The sequence below is a fragment of the Pleurodeles waltl genome, chromosome 1_1, assembly GCF_031143425.1.
Source record: "Pleurodeles waltl isolate 20211129_DDA chromosome 1_1, aPleWal1.hap1.20221129, whole genome shotgun sequence".
Classification (NCBI taxonomy): domain Eukaryota; kingdom Metazoa; phylum Chordata; class Amphibia; order Caudata; family Salamandridae; genus Pleurodeles; species Pleurodeles waltl.
In genome coordinates, this window is record NC_090436.1 from 188,113,994 (window position 1) to 188,130,979 (window position 16,986).

At 38.6% G+C, this 16,986-nt stretch overlaps 1 protein-coding gene across 2 annotated transcripts in view; it reads right to left on the bottom strand.

Moving 5' to 3' along the window:
• Positions 1–550: 550 nt before the first annotated feature.
• MTMR12 (myotubularin related protein 12) overlaps positions 551–16,986 on the bottom strand; it is a 598,822-nt gene continuing 582,386 nt past the window's right edge. For both annotated transcript variants that reach the window (XM_069220461.1, XM_069220466.1), the window contains exon 16: positions 551–6,996. In XM_069220461.1, the coding sequence (XP_069076562.1) occupies positions 6,415–6,996 (582 nt within the window). In that variant the 3' untranslated portion in view covers positions 551–6,414. The remainder of the gene's footprint in view (positions 6,997–16,986) is intronic.

Sequence of the window (16,986 nt, forward strand, 5' to 3'; positions counted from 1 at the left end):
ATTTCACCATCTTCAAAGTGAAACATATAAGGCAAAACTTTGGGAGATGGTGTCACTGGACCTCGCCATTAGGAAGTCTGTACAATGCCACTGGCGGAGGTTTAACCATTTCCCTTCCTCACTGTCTCTTTGCTCTCTAGATGACACAAAATATCACAAACATAAAAAGTAAAATTAAAATTACGGTGGGCACTTTCAATGTAAACATCGCAAACGACAACACTGTGTGCCTTGTTCCCCATTCTGATAGTTACTTCTTTACAGGACTTGTATCACAATAAAACTTAAAGCACACCCACGTGGTGGTTATTCTATAATTATTAATCAACTACTTGTCTTTTTATACTGAGCCCATACAGATTTGTATGCACCCAAGACAAAATAAATAACCAATATAAGAAGATTGTTGATATTTTCGTATTATACTGCAGAAACCATCAGTTGATTACATGAGGCATTATCAATGGAAACAGGCGCAACAGACAAAAATATCCCAAGGAGAACACAGAGGAAGCCACTTGACCCCTAATAACAAAGGCTCAATTCCAAATGTGTTTTACAGTGTTATTTACTTGAAGACAAGACATATAAGGAATGAACACTGGTGAAAATGCCAATATAGACTGTGAAAATGAGATTCCTTTTACTTAAGTGAGATGTTTCCTGAGTAACAAGACGGAATTCTAGTTCTTCTGATGCAATATGAGCTTACAGGTTCCTTCATACAATATACTTTTTTTCTATCTTCGTACATGAAAAGAATATAACTTACTTGTAATAAAACTGTATAGATACTGTCAACACAAAAGCAGTAAAAATGAAAAATTCTCCCAATATAAAAAAAACAGTTTTGTTCTTGAATTTCTACAAACATTAAAAGGGCATTTGGCAGCAGCAGTCACCCTACCAAAAATATGCACATATATGTAGATTTATATTTTAACCACGTATATTAATTAAGTGCTTTAAACAGGAAATTATACATGATATTTTAAGTATGACAGCAAGTAACAGCTGAAGAATATGTTGCAAAGTAATCGAAATGCCAGAGTTGCTCTGAACAATAAAAATACCATTTTAATCCTACAAATGAATAGCATAGGGAAACAGGTCGTTTCTTATCTTGTTCAGTGTATAAAACCTCTGAGGTAAAAACAGCTAGTCTTGCATTTAGGAAACAAAACTTGTATTTCAAAGTCTGATTTAGATAAAGAAAGTGGAAGAAGATAAACACCAACAATAAATTTGGCTTTTTGAAACAAAACCAAAGAATATGGATCCTGGGATCAAATGCACAACTGGTAATACATTTTACTGAATGGGGAATGTTTAAGCATAGGTAAATGAGTCATTTAATCTCCAATTCTGCGTCAGCTTCTCCAACACGGTCAAGAGTTTGGTCCAGGAGATTGATGAATTCTATCCAGAGTTCAGTGCCCCTCAATCAATTGTGCAATATATTTTCCCTAGCCAACTGCATAACATCCAAACAGTGGAATGTGTAAACATTTTTATAACACACATTTCTGCTGTGTACATAATAAATACTCCCCCCTGTATTTTTCCAGGCTGACATTGATTTGATAATGAATACATTCTGCAAGGAAGCATGTGCCACGTTTTCACGCAAGGTATAATTTGATAAACTAAGTTCAAACCAGTTACCCCATCATTAGCAAGTTCACACATTGGTAGTCATTACTATACTACAAATGCCAACTTGAAGTGATTCACAAAAACACAAGTATAGCTTCTGAATAAAGTATTTGCATATCTTAAATATAGCAGGATTTTTATGTTAAAATAAAAACAATAACCATCAACAGAATGGTAGATCTTATATCCAATGTAGGTACTTGGCCGATAAAGTACTTTCTACGAATCCCAGTGCAGGTTTCATTCCCATTAAGTGAGTAAGGCAACATATATTTAACCACACCTTTCAAAACCTGCAGTTCCGATTGTCAGCAATCACACGGTTTTGATTAACTCTTGCAAGCACTACTTTCACTGTATTAATATAGGTGTTTATAATATATTAAGGAAAAATACTATATCGCATTTGCTTGATAAAAATATACATCTTCACTCAATCGTTTTCTTATTTCTTGAACTAACAGCACCCAGTAAAGAAGATGTGATGGACACTCTAATGTTTAGGCTTTGGTCAGGGACGGAGGATTTCTATATTGCTGTGATGAATGAATGATTGATCATACATTTCAATTCACGCTATTCACTCTCCACTACAATATTTTTTACAATACTTTTTTCGACAGTTAAGTAAGGCGAATTCCTCATGGATTCATTCCTTGGCAAAGTGCTGTGCCACATTCTAGACTATTTAAGAAGATGGCAAGGCATACCATCTTTCCATATTGTTTTCAAAATTAGAATGAAGCAGGACAACACTAAGTTTTGAGAATGTTCCTTAATTACTTCAAAAGTTTGGTTCTCAATCATTAAGAAGACAACATTATTCAGAAGGCTACCAAATAATCTCCACTCGCTGTCAGACACACCACACCCACACACACTCTCTCCCTCAACAAACATTGATAACTCCCTTTCAGTGATCTGCCAACTGCTCAGGGTTGAGTGCTACTAGAAACTTAAATCATTGTCCTTTCACAATTAAATGTTACCTAAAACTCAACACAGATATATAGTGCCTGCCTGGTATTTAGAATTGTCATCGGAAGTTCATAGTTCTTCAACAACTATTCATTGACTACCTACAAACTCTTTAGTCAAACTGAACGTAGCTAAACACATTACAGTTATAGTCTAGTTGGTATGGCTGTTTCTCAACTTCTCACTATTTGGTTGATTCTCTTAGTTTGTAGAGTGGGACGGATCAATACCATCTTGTAGAGACGGATCTGTGTCAAAATATAATTTCTGAATTAACAAGTGGAACATACTAATCTAAAAATAATACACAACCATTCCAGGCATTTACCACAAGCATTCATTTTTTGGCAGTGGACAATGGTTTGATAAGAATTGTCTTTACCATGTCTTATCCTATTTGGTACTCATTACCCATCTCTAAAAAATGATATAACCCATCTCTAAAAACGATATAACCCATCTCTAAAAACGATATAACCCATCTCTAAAAACGATATAAATTGACAGTCTGAATTGCTAACACCATCCTAATCACTGTTTTGATCAACAGTGCTCTTTGTTAGCCTCAAATTGGCATATGGGTCTGATATGCTAGCCATAGCACATAAGAAGGATCAGTAACAATAACTATCAATATTTACTGGTCCCAGTGCCAACAAAGCACATGAAACTGCTAGCACTGTCAGCTCTTCCCTCCTTGTGCCTCTTTAAAAAGACAGTTATCTTTTGGAGGTCTGAAGTTAATATTCCTTACATGAAGCAACCCAATTGATGTTTCGCTATCAGAAGCAGGGTCTCCATTATATTAATAATAATAAGACTAAGAGCTTGTTGTTTGTTTATAGCAAAGACATACTGTCATTTAAAAAAAAAACTGAGGAAAGAATTTCCTAAAAAAAGGTAGAAATATTTGTCTTGTAAATGTAGCTATACATTTGCTCTGAAAGGATTATAGTTTTGGCTGCTTGAGGACTTAATCTATGCAGATCAACATTCATGATACTAATTCCTCCAAATGTCTTTCTGCTCACTTTTGTTACATACTCAAATCTTATGTAGAGCATCAGGTAGTGTGCGATATTCTAGTGCCCTCCAGTAGACAGGATTTTCACAGGACAACTAATAAATTATATTACATTTTGTTTATAAAAATGTTTTATGAACTTGGGTTTTTGGTCATATCTATACTTAGATTGTTGCTATTCATTACAAATTTGCTGATGCTTCAAAACTAAACCCTAGTTTTTACCAAGGACTGGATGTTCTCACTTCATGGAACTCTGTGCTCCTTACACATTTTGTAATCAATTACAACGTAAAATCTCGATTTTTTATTTAATCTCACCCCCACTCAAATAATGTGATAGCAAGGTCCTCTTGAAATGAACTTATGTATAGCATGAATTGCTGTGTTTCCTGGTAAACTAAGTCGTAAACTTTACGGGTACATTTCATGTTTTTGAAAGCCATTTCTGTTTTCTCCTGCTTAACGATCGCAAAAATAAATATATGTTTTTTTCCACACAGAACTTCTGTTTACATGTATAAATATGCCCTCTGTTAGTAGTTAGGAAGATCCGCTTTCAAGCAGACTTCAATCTTAATATAAGAGATTAAAAACCACTGGGTCTTGCTGATTAAGCTAGACAATGGGTGGAGTGCAAAGATTTTGATGGCCATGTTAGGCAGGGATAAACAATCTCCATCGCTGAAAAGTGCAATAAATGCACTGTGCTTTGTAGACTACTGCAAATATTAAATCGATCCATCCTATTTAGGTAAGAGGCTGAACATGATATTTTTAAGGTGAATGAGATATACTCATTAAAAAAAAATACTCTCAAAATATAGGAAGCTAGGTTGCGCTTAAAATATCGTCTTGCTCTTCGGTATATGTTTATGAGCTGCTACTAACTTTTCAAAAATGGAAAGCATCCTGCAGTACACATTGGTAGTTGGATGCACATGAGTATGCTTTGATAATGTGTATGTGGGACAGATATTCTTGTAAAACAAGCATAGAGATTTTGAAGGGCACCCAGGTTATCATATCTTTTATACAATCACAACATATAATTTACCTATCACAACAGAAAGGATCTGGGAAAGTTGATCTCATAAGTGTTCTTTTAATGTATTTTTGACCCCTATCCTTCAGTTGAGTTTCCTTAGTGACCTTCATTGAAAATGGTACTGTGTGATAGAATAAGACCACTTTGGAGGTGGGACATGATCATGGATTTATTCTGCTCCAAACAGTGTGACACTTTGGCACCTTCAATCATGCTCTACGTGTACTCAACTCATGGCCCTAGACTGCTGCTTACAAAGTGAATCTGGCAGCTTAAGCAGCCTACTACTGTTCAATTTCGCTAAAAGCAGCCATGTGGGTGTGGGTCACTGGATGTGTTTTTTGTTGTTGCTTTTTTTTTTAAAACTGTGCTTCACTTCTCCGAACAAACAATGAAAAGTAACACAAATGGTTGTACACATAGCTTATAGGTCAGGTATTAATGACAAAGCAAAAACAACCAGAAATAACCGCCTTTGTGCAGTACTAAGCTTATGAGCTCAGTGTGGTGCAAAATTAATCCAATGTTGTTCCAATGCACCTTACATACTATAACGAAGATAAGACTGTGAAGCCAACCTTCAAAAGTGTGAATGAAGCCTAAGATGATTCAGGGAGAAATTATAATGGAGTTAATGGATTTCTGTAACATGCCATAAATGCAGCTGAAAGACTAGAAAAACAGTAAATCAGTGCACTGAACACCACTGTGGGGCAGAGTGCCAAAGACACCAACTCATGGCAGGCAGTGAGGTCGGACTACATTATCTAGCACTTACAAAAAGAAGGAAAGGGCAAGTGGCACAATCTACGACTAACACATACAACAATGAGAAGGTGGTCTCACCTGTTTTACAATATCACCACTTGATTTTTCACCCATGGCGAAATATACAGTTAATTTTGTGGAAGTTCTTTTTTTATCAAATACTCTGTATATAAGCTTCATATGGTGCCTTGTTAATGTTACAGTTGTCTGAAATTGGGTGATCTGCTGACTTCATTTAACACAGATGGCTAAAAATTAAATCAGTGAAAAACAACTAGGTAAAAATGCCTATGCATTATAACCGCAAAGAGTTCTACTTTCTTAAAGATATATCATACAATTCCTGTGCAACAATACAAAGTGCTTCAAATACATTTTTATATTTTATCCCCACCACCAATATATTTTATGTACACAATTTTCTCTTTTTTATGCGCCTCCTACACACTTTACTACACAGCTACAAAGCTAGAAAACTTTCTGGATGAAACTTGCATCTAAGTGCGAAACAGACAGTAAGGTGTACAGGGTAACAATCTATATTTAACAGTAATTTGAACTTAGCGCTTTAATTCGGACTTCACTTGTTGCCAGCCAAGGTACCTTTTTGAGCGCTTGTTACAGTGGCCTGCCACATATACTTTCGTTTGATTATCTCTCTGTTACATCCCTTTGGCACAATAATCAGTTTTATTGCATGGCATACAGGAGTCTTAACCCATACCTCAGCAGCACAAACTCTTTAAGCCAGGTGGTTAGTCCTCTGTAACTCAACAATAGGATTCCCAAATACATCTGAACGATCACAGATACATGGAAGGAAAAAGATTTCCTTACGGTCAATGCATAATTTAAATTTGAAGGGTAGCAATTACGATGCAATCATTTTAAGTGATATTTTACAAACATGTGGCACAAAGAACACCATTAGAAAGTAACCTCAAAGGCTGCCAAGGTCAAAAGATTCATCATCCCTTTTTGCCAAGTCATCTTCTGCTTCCAGACCCTTCCATGTGCTGGTAGGTATGACAGGTTTTGGCTTGAAAGAGGTTCTGTGCAGTAAAGCAAATGGATACAATGATGAGGCACGGATGGCGTTCCTCATTTTCACTACCATGTCACTTCGCCGAGAATCTGAGCGATACACGGAGCACTTTTCTTCCACTTTTGTCTGCAAGATTTGTAATTCATCCATCATCTCAAAGATTTTTGACATGGTAGAAACAGTACCACCACCGAGAATCTGTGCTTCAGGGATCCACCGCAGACAGCGCTGTGCCCAGACTCGGATCTCTGGTCCTTCAATATGAGGTAGGATTAGTCCATGGAGATCAAGGGGCTTGCAATGCCAGCTGTCATAAAACCACCTCGAGCTATCTGGTGCCTCATCAGGGGAGCTTATTAATTTGCTGATTCTTTTCCCAAGCAAATTCTTGATGAAGGGCCCTGTTTCTTCCTTGAAAAAAACTTTTTTCAGCGTGGACTTGCTTTGTGTAAGTGGTAAAGACAGTTGTCGCTGATGCTAGTAAAAAAAAAAAAAAAGCAAATGATAATGAATATTATTTATTATGACGAAGTACAAGTTACGACTATCTTAAAACGAGGCCTGTAAAAATTGTACATTGATGTATGTAACACACTTAGTTTTGCTCCACATCTAGATCATCCTGTTGAGTGTTTTAATAGGCTAACTGCTTCACTTTTGGCCAAAACCTAACTGCATGTAATCTTTAAAGTAAGACTACTGTTATGTCAGGAGAAGTCAACATCTGCATACAATTCCAATAAAATACATGTACATTTGTACACATTCCCTCACTGTTATCAGTTTGTAGTATTAATGGAGAATTTAACCTTCCTCCCTCAAATCCACCATACTTTTAGACCAGATTAGAAACGTGCTTGTCCCAGTCACCATGCAGGATAGGGAGGCTAAGGGATGTTGCAGAAAGGCTTTTGCAGACTTTGTCAAATATGGTAAATGCCCTAAAATCCATGTATTCGAAGCAACGCCTGATTAATTACAGATAATACTCATCATGTCAAGCTCTAGACTGGAACAGGCAACTTCATGTGGGCTAAAATGTGATATTACTTACTTTCCTTAGTTTCTTTACCATTTCCTTGTGAATAGATTTTAAAAAATCGCCTCCTCCTAAAAAACAATGCAGAATATCTAAAACACCATTAACGAGCTGATGGGAACTATGACTCATACACGAAGGGGAAAAGAATTGAGAAGTCTACAACTGGTGATACGCCTGAGAGATGCTAAACGAATCACAGATTAATCGTTACTCTGTGCTTTTACTACCTCTCAATACGGCCCTCTGGAGAATCTGACTACCACGAGACTTCAGTGTCTTATGACGACTCCTGAAGATCTTTTGAAGTTAGTCATATGAACATTAAATATATAAGCCGAATAGCACCTCCTTCTCAACATCTAGCAAGATGGCTCTGAAGATAAATGGTCGATGCTGGCATTTGGCCAAACCTACCTTTCTTGATTCTACAGGCAATAACTGAAGCATTACAAACAGGTAGCAGTTAATTTGGTTGTTTATGGTTACACAGGGCCATAGCTGTGATATTTAGTACTATATTGTTACTCCCCATCCATTCTTTCAGGACAAATGACTTGCTTTACAAAAAAGTTGAAAAATATTTGTAACTTTGTGAGGTATCAAGATAAAGGTTGCCCCCTTTATTATCAAGTTCGAATAAAACATACAACAAAAATGTTCAATAGTGAACACAGTTGAGCAAGCAACTGCCCTAAAGCTTGCACCTCTGCGTTTCATGGCTTCCCACAATTCTGGTTGGCTTTATGCCGTGACGACATTCTCTAATCAATACCGCTGCTCTCACAGCATACCCTCTTCTCACTCTGCCTAATGCTCTGTCAAAAGTATCCTCCACAATCTGGATATGCTAACATGACTTTATGAATTCATTATTTTGTCAGGATTATTTCCAACTAGCCTGATTCAACTACAAAGAAAGTTTTAGTGTATTAGTACATTTGTTTTCACCTTATCAGTCCCCACAGAAAGTTCTCATGTTTGTCTACCCTTCCTTTGACATCCCCAATTAAAATAACATATGCAATCTCCTTTGGTCTGCCTGTTGCACAAATAACCTTATGTGTTAGGTAGCTTATGTGTAAGCGATTTACTGAAATCACAAGGCAGTAGCAGAGGTGTATCTGTCTACAATATACTACTTATGGACATATGCAGCTCGCCACAATCTGTATTTATTCTGCTTCAAAGCTGGCCACTACCATAGCTAAGCCGATAGGTCCAAATACTACAAATATTTGGGTCTGCATTCTTGATATTTTATAGCGTAAGTTAAAGAAATCCAGTGAATGTCATTGAACAGACAAACTCAAGCCTTCAAGCCAATAGCACTGTCACCACGAAATCTTTCCCAAATATCAAAACCATGTAGGAATTAGATGGATAAAGACCCATTTCTACAACATCTTTCTACACCACCTGCAACATTCTGCCGGCAGCCCATAAAAAATATTAGTCCTACAAAAAAGTGAAAAGTCTGAATGGATTGCAAGAGCAAAGCAGAATGCATCAGGTGAGGCTCATAGATATGAGATACAATATGTAGAGATATATGTGATTTATAAACCAGAAGCGCAAACTCGGTCAAGAAAGCCTTTTGTTGCTTGTTTAACCTTCAGGCTCCCTATTAGGAGGTGAAGTAGGATATTTAGATAATCCAACAAAGTTCTGCAGCTAGAATCAGCAGACGGAAGAAGAAACACATTTGAAGTCAGTAAGGGACTTTTAGGGTCACAGATAGTTCCTCTCTCTGAGTCACTGCCTGGAACATCAATGCCAAGAAAATGGGAGTGAATGTATAATTAACAGCCACCCTACCCCCAAGCCATAGACTGACAGGACATTCATTCCCTAAGCGGAAATAAGAGAAAATCGGGAGCGGAACTGGACAAGGGGCTTTCAGATGGTGAAAATGCGTCTAGGTAGGAGTTCCCTACCCTTCCTGATTAGGCATATTTTGCCAGCCTGACCATTCTCCCTTCCTAACAGATAAGCCACCAGAGATGTTTCTCTGCATAAGCACAGATCCTTGACAGGCAACTGGAGTTTCTGCTTGCAACGACAGCTACTGACCTTCGTTACCTGTCACTCAAACAGGGTCCCGAAAACAAAATACCCCAACCTAATGAAGATGAGATAACGCTCCTGTACCCTAAGTAGAGGACGCTCCAACAGAAACAGTGTGCATCTCACAAGGGTTTCAAACTAGCAAGTTACTAATTTGATTAAAAAAAAAAAAAAAAAAGGCGAGATACCTCACAGGAGCGCCAACGTGGAGCCCATGGTAAATTTAGGAACACCAACCGGGCTTCTCATTGTTGAAACCCAACCAACGGCTAAAAGGAAAAGGCTCAGAAAGTAGCACTAAATAATTTAGAGGCTAACGTGAAAGAGAGAAAGAGGATTTTAAACTACTGGTTTGCTTGGTAACACAATATGTCTTTATTAGTAGTGTCACAGCACTGATGAAAATCAAAGGGATTCATATGCAGACTAATCAATGACAATCAACATTGTTTGCTGCAGATTTATCATAGTGGGGTAAAATGCATTATAAGGATACAGATATATATGTACATATACTCAGTGCCAGTCAATATAATTGTGTCGTAATCAAGGAGAATGGTTTGTTGCTTATTAGAAATGAGTTACTTACCTGTAACTCCAGTTATCCAACACAGATATTTTTTCTATAGTCATTTGCTTGAATCATTCCCTGTCACCAGGCTGTACAATAGCAGTGTACTGCTCTCCAACACAGATATTTTTTCTATATTCACATGCTTGAATCATTCCCTGTCACCAGGCTGTACAATAGTATAGTAGTAAGCAGTGTAAAAATATACAGCATACAGTGTACAATGCAAGGGGGGATGAAACAACATAGTATCTTAAGTAGCACATCTGCCTCATTTGAAAGTACCCAAACCTCAACCAATGAGGTGGAAACTTAAGCTCTCCTACTCCCCCTAAAGGCCACCATAGTTCAGATTTCAAAGCACAAGTGTGAGAATAAGATAAAATGAGCCTTTGACTGGGAAGAGAGAGGGTTTCATGTGAATATATAAAAATATATCAATGTTGGAGAAGTAGTGTTACAGTTAAGTTACCAATTTCTTCTCCAACATTGGCTCTTTTATATATTATATTCATATGCTTGACTCAGAATAGCAATTAGTACACATTATTATAAAATACAACAATGCGGGAAAAAGGCTCCTCTTTAATGAAACAGCTTTCTCAGAACTACACGTCTCACTGCTGCATTAGAGTCTGCACAGTAGTGCTTCATGAACGTATGCCTGCTCCTCCAAGTGGTTGCACAGCAGATTACCTTCAAGGGCACCCCAGCAGAGATGAAGCCATGCCCCTAGTGGATTATGCCCTCACTTTTCCATGAAGAAGGCACTTGGCTTTGGCGGGACAGACAGTGATGCAGGCTAAGAACTAACGAGCTATACCTTGTTTGGACAGGGCTTGAGCTTTTTGTGGCTGACTAAACACCACAAACAGCTTTGTCTGATATGCATATATGATGTGTCTTGTTTATATAGAATTTCAGACATCTGAAGTCCAGAAGAAAGGAACGATCTTTCTGCAGTTGAAGATGGGTTCGGAAGGAATGATCTAAGAATGACAGGGTCATTGAGGTAAAAAGCAGTTGGAATCTCTTGAATGAATTTAGAGTTAGTTCAGAGAATTAAACAGCCCTTTATGACCCGAAGAAAAGCCTCCGTGATGGTGAATACTTGAATCTCTTCCTCTCTCCCGGTAAATGTTAGAGCTAGAAGTGCTGTTTTTCTCCAAACAATTTAAGTCTGCTTTAGGTATAGGCTCAAAAGGAGTTAACATCAGCTGACTGAGGATTGAATTGAGTTCCCATGGAACCAGAAGATGTGGGAGGTGTTAAAATGCACTGAAGAGCCATTTCATAAACTGTTTAATGATCCTTTGGGCAGGCTGAGTAGACACTGATGTATTAGTTCTTCTAAATATCAAGATTGCACCAAGATGGACCCCGACTGAAGGATATTTGAATCCGCAGTTGGCTAAATGTAACAAATATGGAATGATCTGAAAAGGTTTTATATGAGGTGGATAATTACCATTATTCCTGCCCCAGACACAAAAACACTGCCATTTAGTGCTGTAAATTTTATTAGTAGCTGGAGCTCGAGACTGAACCAGAATAGGTTTACATCCTTGCGGCAGAGCTAAATGGCCAAATACTAGGTGGTCAGGTACCATGCCATCAAATTCAGTGACTTGAGATCGTGGTGGAGAATCTCTCCATGATGTTGATAAAGTATCCTGAGATGCACCTTCAGAGGAATGGCTGGACATGTTGATAACTACAATAGCTCGCTGTACCAACACTGATGAGGCCACACCAGAGCAATGAGAGTCAGAGAGCAATGGTCTATCCTCACCTTTTTCAACACCCTGAGGATCAGGGAAAAGGAGGAAATACATAGGCAAATATCTTGGACCAACTGATCAAAATAAAATTGCCCATCACCCCTAGATGCCACAGATATTTCTTGTAGCTTGGGTGGCAAAAAGATCAATTGTAGGGTGACAGCATTAACAGGAAATGTAGTTCACTTGCTTCAGTTCTAGTTCTCATTTGTGACAATCCCGCATTTGACGACTGAATGTATCCACCTAATCGTTCTAGAAGCATGGCAGATGTCCCACAGCAATGTCTATCCTGAGAGAAATGGCCCAGTTCCATAGCAGTTGAGCCTCTTCTGAAAGGAGTTTGGACCGTGTTCCTCTTTGCTTAGCTATGCAGAACATGGATATTGTGTTGTCTGTCCTGACTAGGACTGGTTGACCAGCTAATCTGGGGAGGAACACGTGTAAACCTAGTTGTATTGTGCAGAGTTTCAACACATGGATGTGGAGCCTCTTCTCTGCATCTGACCTGAGGCCTCTGGTTGAACATTTGTGCAAGTGAGCTCCTCTTCCGTTCTTGGACTCACACGTAACCTTTCTGTTATCAACAGAAAATAAAGACCTGCATTAAGGTTTGCTGGGATCCTCCAGCACATTAACATTTCCTTCAAGTGTCTTGTGACACAGATTGTATCTTCCCATGAGCCTTCTGTTTCCATTGCAAATCCAGTTCATGTTGGACAGGTCGCATACAGAGCCTGCAAAACAGAATGAGGTTTATACATAATGCCATCAGGCCAAACAGGGACTTGTATTGATTCACTGTGATTGATTAGTTTCACTCCCAGAAATGGATCTTTGTCTGGGGTTCCAACAATGATATTTCTCGTTCAAAATGAGAATAACTCTCCGCAAGAGACTGATGCAGACATTCATAGAAGCTTTTCTGCTTCTTTGGATGGCGCTTTGACTAACCAGTTGCCCAGATATGGGAACCTTCTCTCTCTTGAGAGAAGCAGCAACTGGGAAAAGACATTTGGTGAATATTCAAGGTGCTGATTTGAGTCCAAAAGGGAGCACCTTGAACTGGTAGTGCTAACCTGCTACAGAGAATCGAAGGTACTTTCTGTGTTTTCAATGAACGGCAAAGTGAAAGTATACATCCCGAAGATTCAGGGCGGTCATAAAATCCCCAATTTCATCATCAGGAAGAGTTTTCGTAAAGTAATCATCTGAAATTAATGTTTCTTTTGAAACTTCTTCAGCTGTCTCAGATCTAGTAATTGTCTCCATTGACATGTTTTTTTTTTTTTTTAATTAGGAAGAACCTGGAATAAAAACTTTGGTTCCTTTGTGATTTGGAGAACATTTCCACTGCTCCTTTGAAGAGAAGCATGAAAATTTCCATTTGCAGCTCCTTCAGATGAAGATGATATTCATTACTTTGTGAACAAACTGGGGGATTCTGGATGAACTCCAACACATGGCCTGATTGGACAATTTTTATCACCCATTTGTCTGATGTTATGGTCTTCCATGCAGGAGCAAAAAGGGAAATTCTCCCCTCACTCCCAACTTTTGACAACCAGATGAAAAGGTGGTACCAGCTGGGAGTCAAGCTCTTTTCTGATTGTCATTGTTTCATGCTTGTGATGACCCTCACTTCAATCTTGAAGACTTTCCGTAAGACTGTCTATGCTTACAACTGAAGGAGTACCCTTGATCTTAACCAGATTGCCTTTGAGGATAATAAGAACGCCCCTGAACACCATATTGATTGAATACTCCTTTGAAAATGTTTTGATCTTCTTAAGCCATGTAAGTTAGACGTCGTAAATCTACAATACTGCTAAAGTTCTAATGCCTTTGCGGTGTCAGTGTCAGTCTTGAGAATTTTCAAAGCCTCAACAACATGCTTGCCAAAAAGAGTAAAACCATAAAAAGGCACATCCAAAATCTTGGACTGCATATTATGGAAGCTGTAGACTTTAACCAGCCTTGTCTTCTTAGTAAGTATCTCCTGTCAGTTGGCGAAAACCTGTGTTCGAGACATCCATTGCTGCATCAATAATGAAGGAAGAGGTAACCTCCCTTCCTTTTAGGATCATCCTCACGCTTTCCCCTTATTTTCAAGAATGAGTTCCGGTAAAGGAGTGATGTCATGCCATATTTGGCGATCATAAAGACCTAGAACATTGGCTGTCTTAATTGAGGTTGCTGCAAAAGACAATTCTTCAGCCCAGATTATCAATGTGTTTGCTACACTAGTCTGGAGAACTGGAGGATGGAGTTAATGGGATCTTGGTTCTTCTCTGAGCTGATGAAAAAAATGACTGAATCCAGTTTTGTATTATCAGTGAGATAAGCTGAAGCCAAATACAGAGCCTTATACTTTTTCTCTAGCTGAGGTGTCACCACTGGAACTGTAGCCAGTGCCTTCTATAATTTTAATCCTTCTAACCACACAATTCAGAATGGGTAGGGTTTTAAAAGATTTGTGAGGTTGCTCTTTAAAGTCATAAAGAAAACATAATAGATTTACAAACATCACAGGTAGGATGAATTTCTCAGCAGTCCTGAATGAAATGTGGAAATGTGTAGAATGATGTGGATTTGGTCCATCATCATTTCCACCTGGGACAATGAATTCGCCTCTGCTATCATCTTGTCCTCCATGGTCTTGTGGAAAGCTCACCCTCCTCCCCATCGTTTCCAAATATACTGAACCATAAGAGATAACATTATATCCTCTCTGAACAGATCTGTAAGATAGTTCTCTTGGTGGTGGAGGAGGTTGTAGCAACAGTTGCCGAGGAGGTGAAACTGGCAGAGAAGCAGATGGAGGAGGTGGCAGAATGGGTGTAGCAGGTAACACTATTTTAGGATTATCAGCTGCTTGCTGTGATAACTTAGTGAAAAGTATCCATCATCTGTTGCAACGTTGCTAAAAAAGCAATCTGCTTTGGAAGCACATCTAGTTCCATTTATCTTGGTAGTTTCTCTCTTCTATCAATTTGAGTAGTTTGAGACTTATATTCTTGCTGATAAACACATTTGTTGTAGGATTCATCCTCCACCATTCCTTCTCCAAAATCTTGGACATATCTCACATCTAAGTGAGATGGCTGGAAGTAAACCTGACACCTTTAATGGTCAAAAAAACATCTCCTTTGAAGTTCACTGTTGAAAGAGTCGCCATGGACAGTATCCTCATGGACAGTGATTTCACTGTTGACTGTATGACAATCACTGATGACTGAATAATTGCCGTCAACGGTATGTTGTCATCGATGGTCTTGTCGAAGTTCTCATCATCAACAACAGAGCAGAAGTTGTCGTCGAAGATGCCTTTGAAGAGAAGATTGAAAGATTTCTTCTTTTTCACTACAGGTTGATTGGCTCTATAGGTTCTAAAGGGATGCTTAGCCTGAAAATTACCATAAGAGGTGGCTGCAAGCGCTGAGCCAAATTAATTATGCTTAGGAAATTGTACAAGTCTCCTCTTGTGTGCTGCCTTCGTGGAAGTGCTTGGAGGGGCACTTTTTCATGGAATCCTCCCCTGAAGAGTAAGAGGTAAATTCTCTTTGTTCATAAGGAATAACACCAACCTCCTTTCCCTGTTCTTAAGGGTTATCCTCAAAAAAGTCTTACAAATATCACACTCTGATGCCTTATGGAGTGAGTAAAGGCAAAAAATACACTGAGAATGAGGATCATTTGTGTAAATCTTAACACAGGATGAACAGGGTTTCAATAGATAATTTTCTCTGTTAGCCATGGTGGCAGTAGTTTGCAAGGACAAAAGGTCTACCTGGTCCATACAATAATAATCGTCCCTAAAAACAACACACAGTACTTCAGTGCTGATGACAGGGCTGTTCAAACCCAGGGCAGACCAAAACAGTAACAATTTCAGATTCACTGAAGGGTCAGAGCAGAGCTCTGCCACGGGACTCCCCTCACACACAATGTGTGGTAGAAAACTGAGCTATGGTGGCCTTTAGGGGAAGTAGGAGAACTTGAAATTCCACCTCACTGGCTGAAGTTTGAGTTCTTGCAAATATGTTGGTTATGCTACTAAATATTATGTTCTTGCAGGCCTATCAGCCCTCTTGTATTGTATATTGTATGCTGCATATTTTTACACTGTTCACTGCTGTATTAATGTACCTGGGATTCCCATCCTGACGACAGGAAATGATTCAAGCATGGGAATATATAAAAGATCCAATGTTGCACTACATATACTGCATGCGTCTGTAATTCAAATCAAGGTGGAGGGTCAGGGTGAGTTTGGTGGGTTATCAGTAAGAAAATCTTAGAAATAAAATGTAGGAATACATGCTTCTTTACCAATTCCTAAATGCTCTTCTCTATTTTCAGCAGAAGATTACCAGATACACTTTGCCTGCTTTCAGCTAATGTATCTAGGTGCAAAACACCTGACCTGCAGAACATACAGATTTCTTTCTTCACGTTTTCTTCAACCCCCTTCTCTGCCCAATGGCAAACTTAAGTAGATTGTTTTTCTTTAAGTTCACCATTTGTACAGCATTGTGTTCTTTTCCACTTTGCAGAGGACAACTCATACAGAACAATGTTGATACCAAACATCACTGTTTTGTAAAGTTTTCCACATACCAGTGCAGAGGATTAAAAAAAAAAATGTGCACCTCCTGCATCTTCAATCTAAATGTCTCAATTATATCTTCATATTCCCTACTCATGAACTATGCAGTCTTTGCAACTGTCAAGATAGGATTTGTGGTGTTGGCTATGCCAGTCTTCTGTAGTCCACCTTTAACCTGCAATGATACACCTTTATCCTTCGATATGTGGTACTTCCACAAGTTAATTACAATTTTTGGGGAGGTCTCACCAATGATTTCTACAGGGCCAATTAAAACATCTTACCATGAGTCACTACAGTGCCTTTCTACACAATATTGAAATTTTTAGGTCATTTAACAAGGTATCTGAAAGCACCCACCCTCGTCTGTGCTAGTGTCCCAGTAATGAGCTGTGTTTGC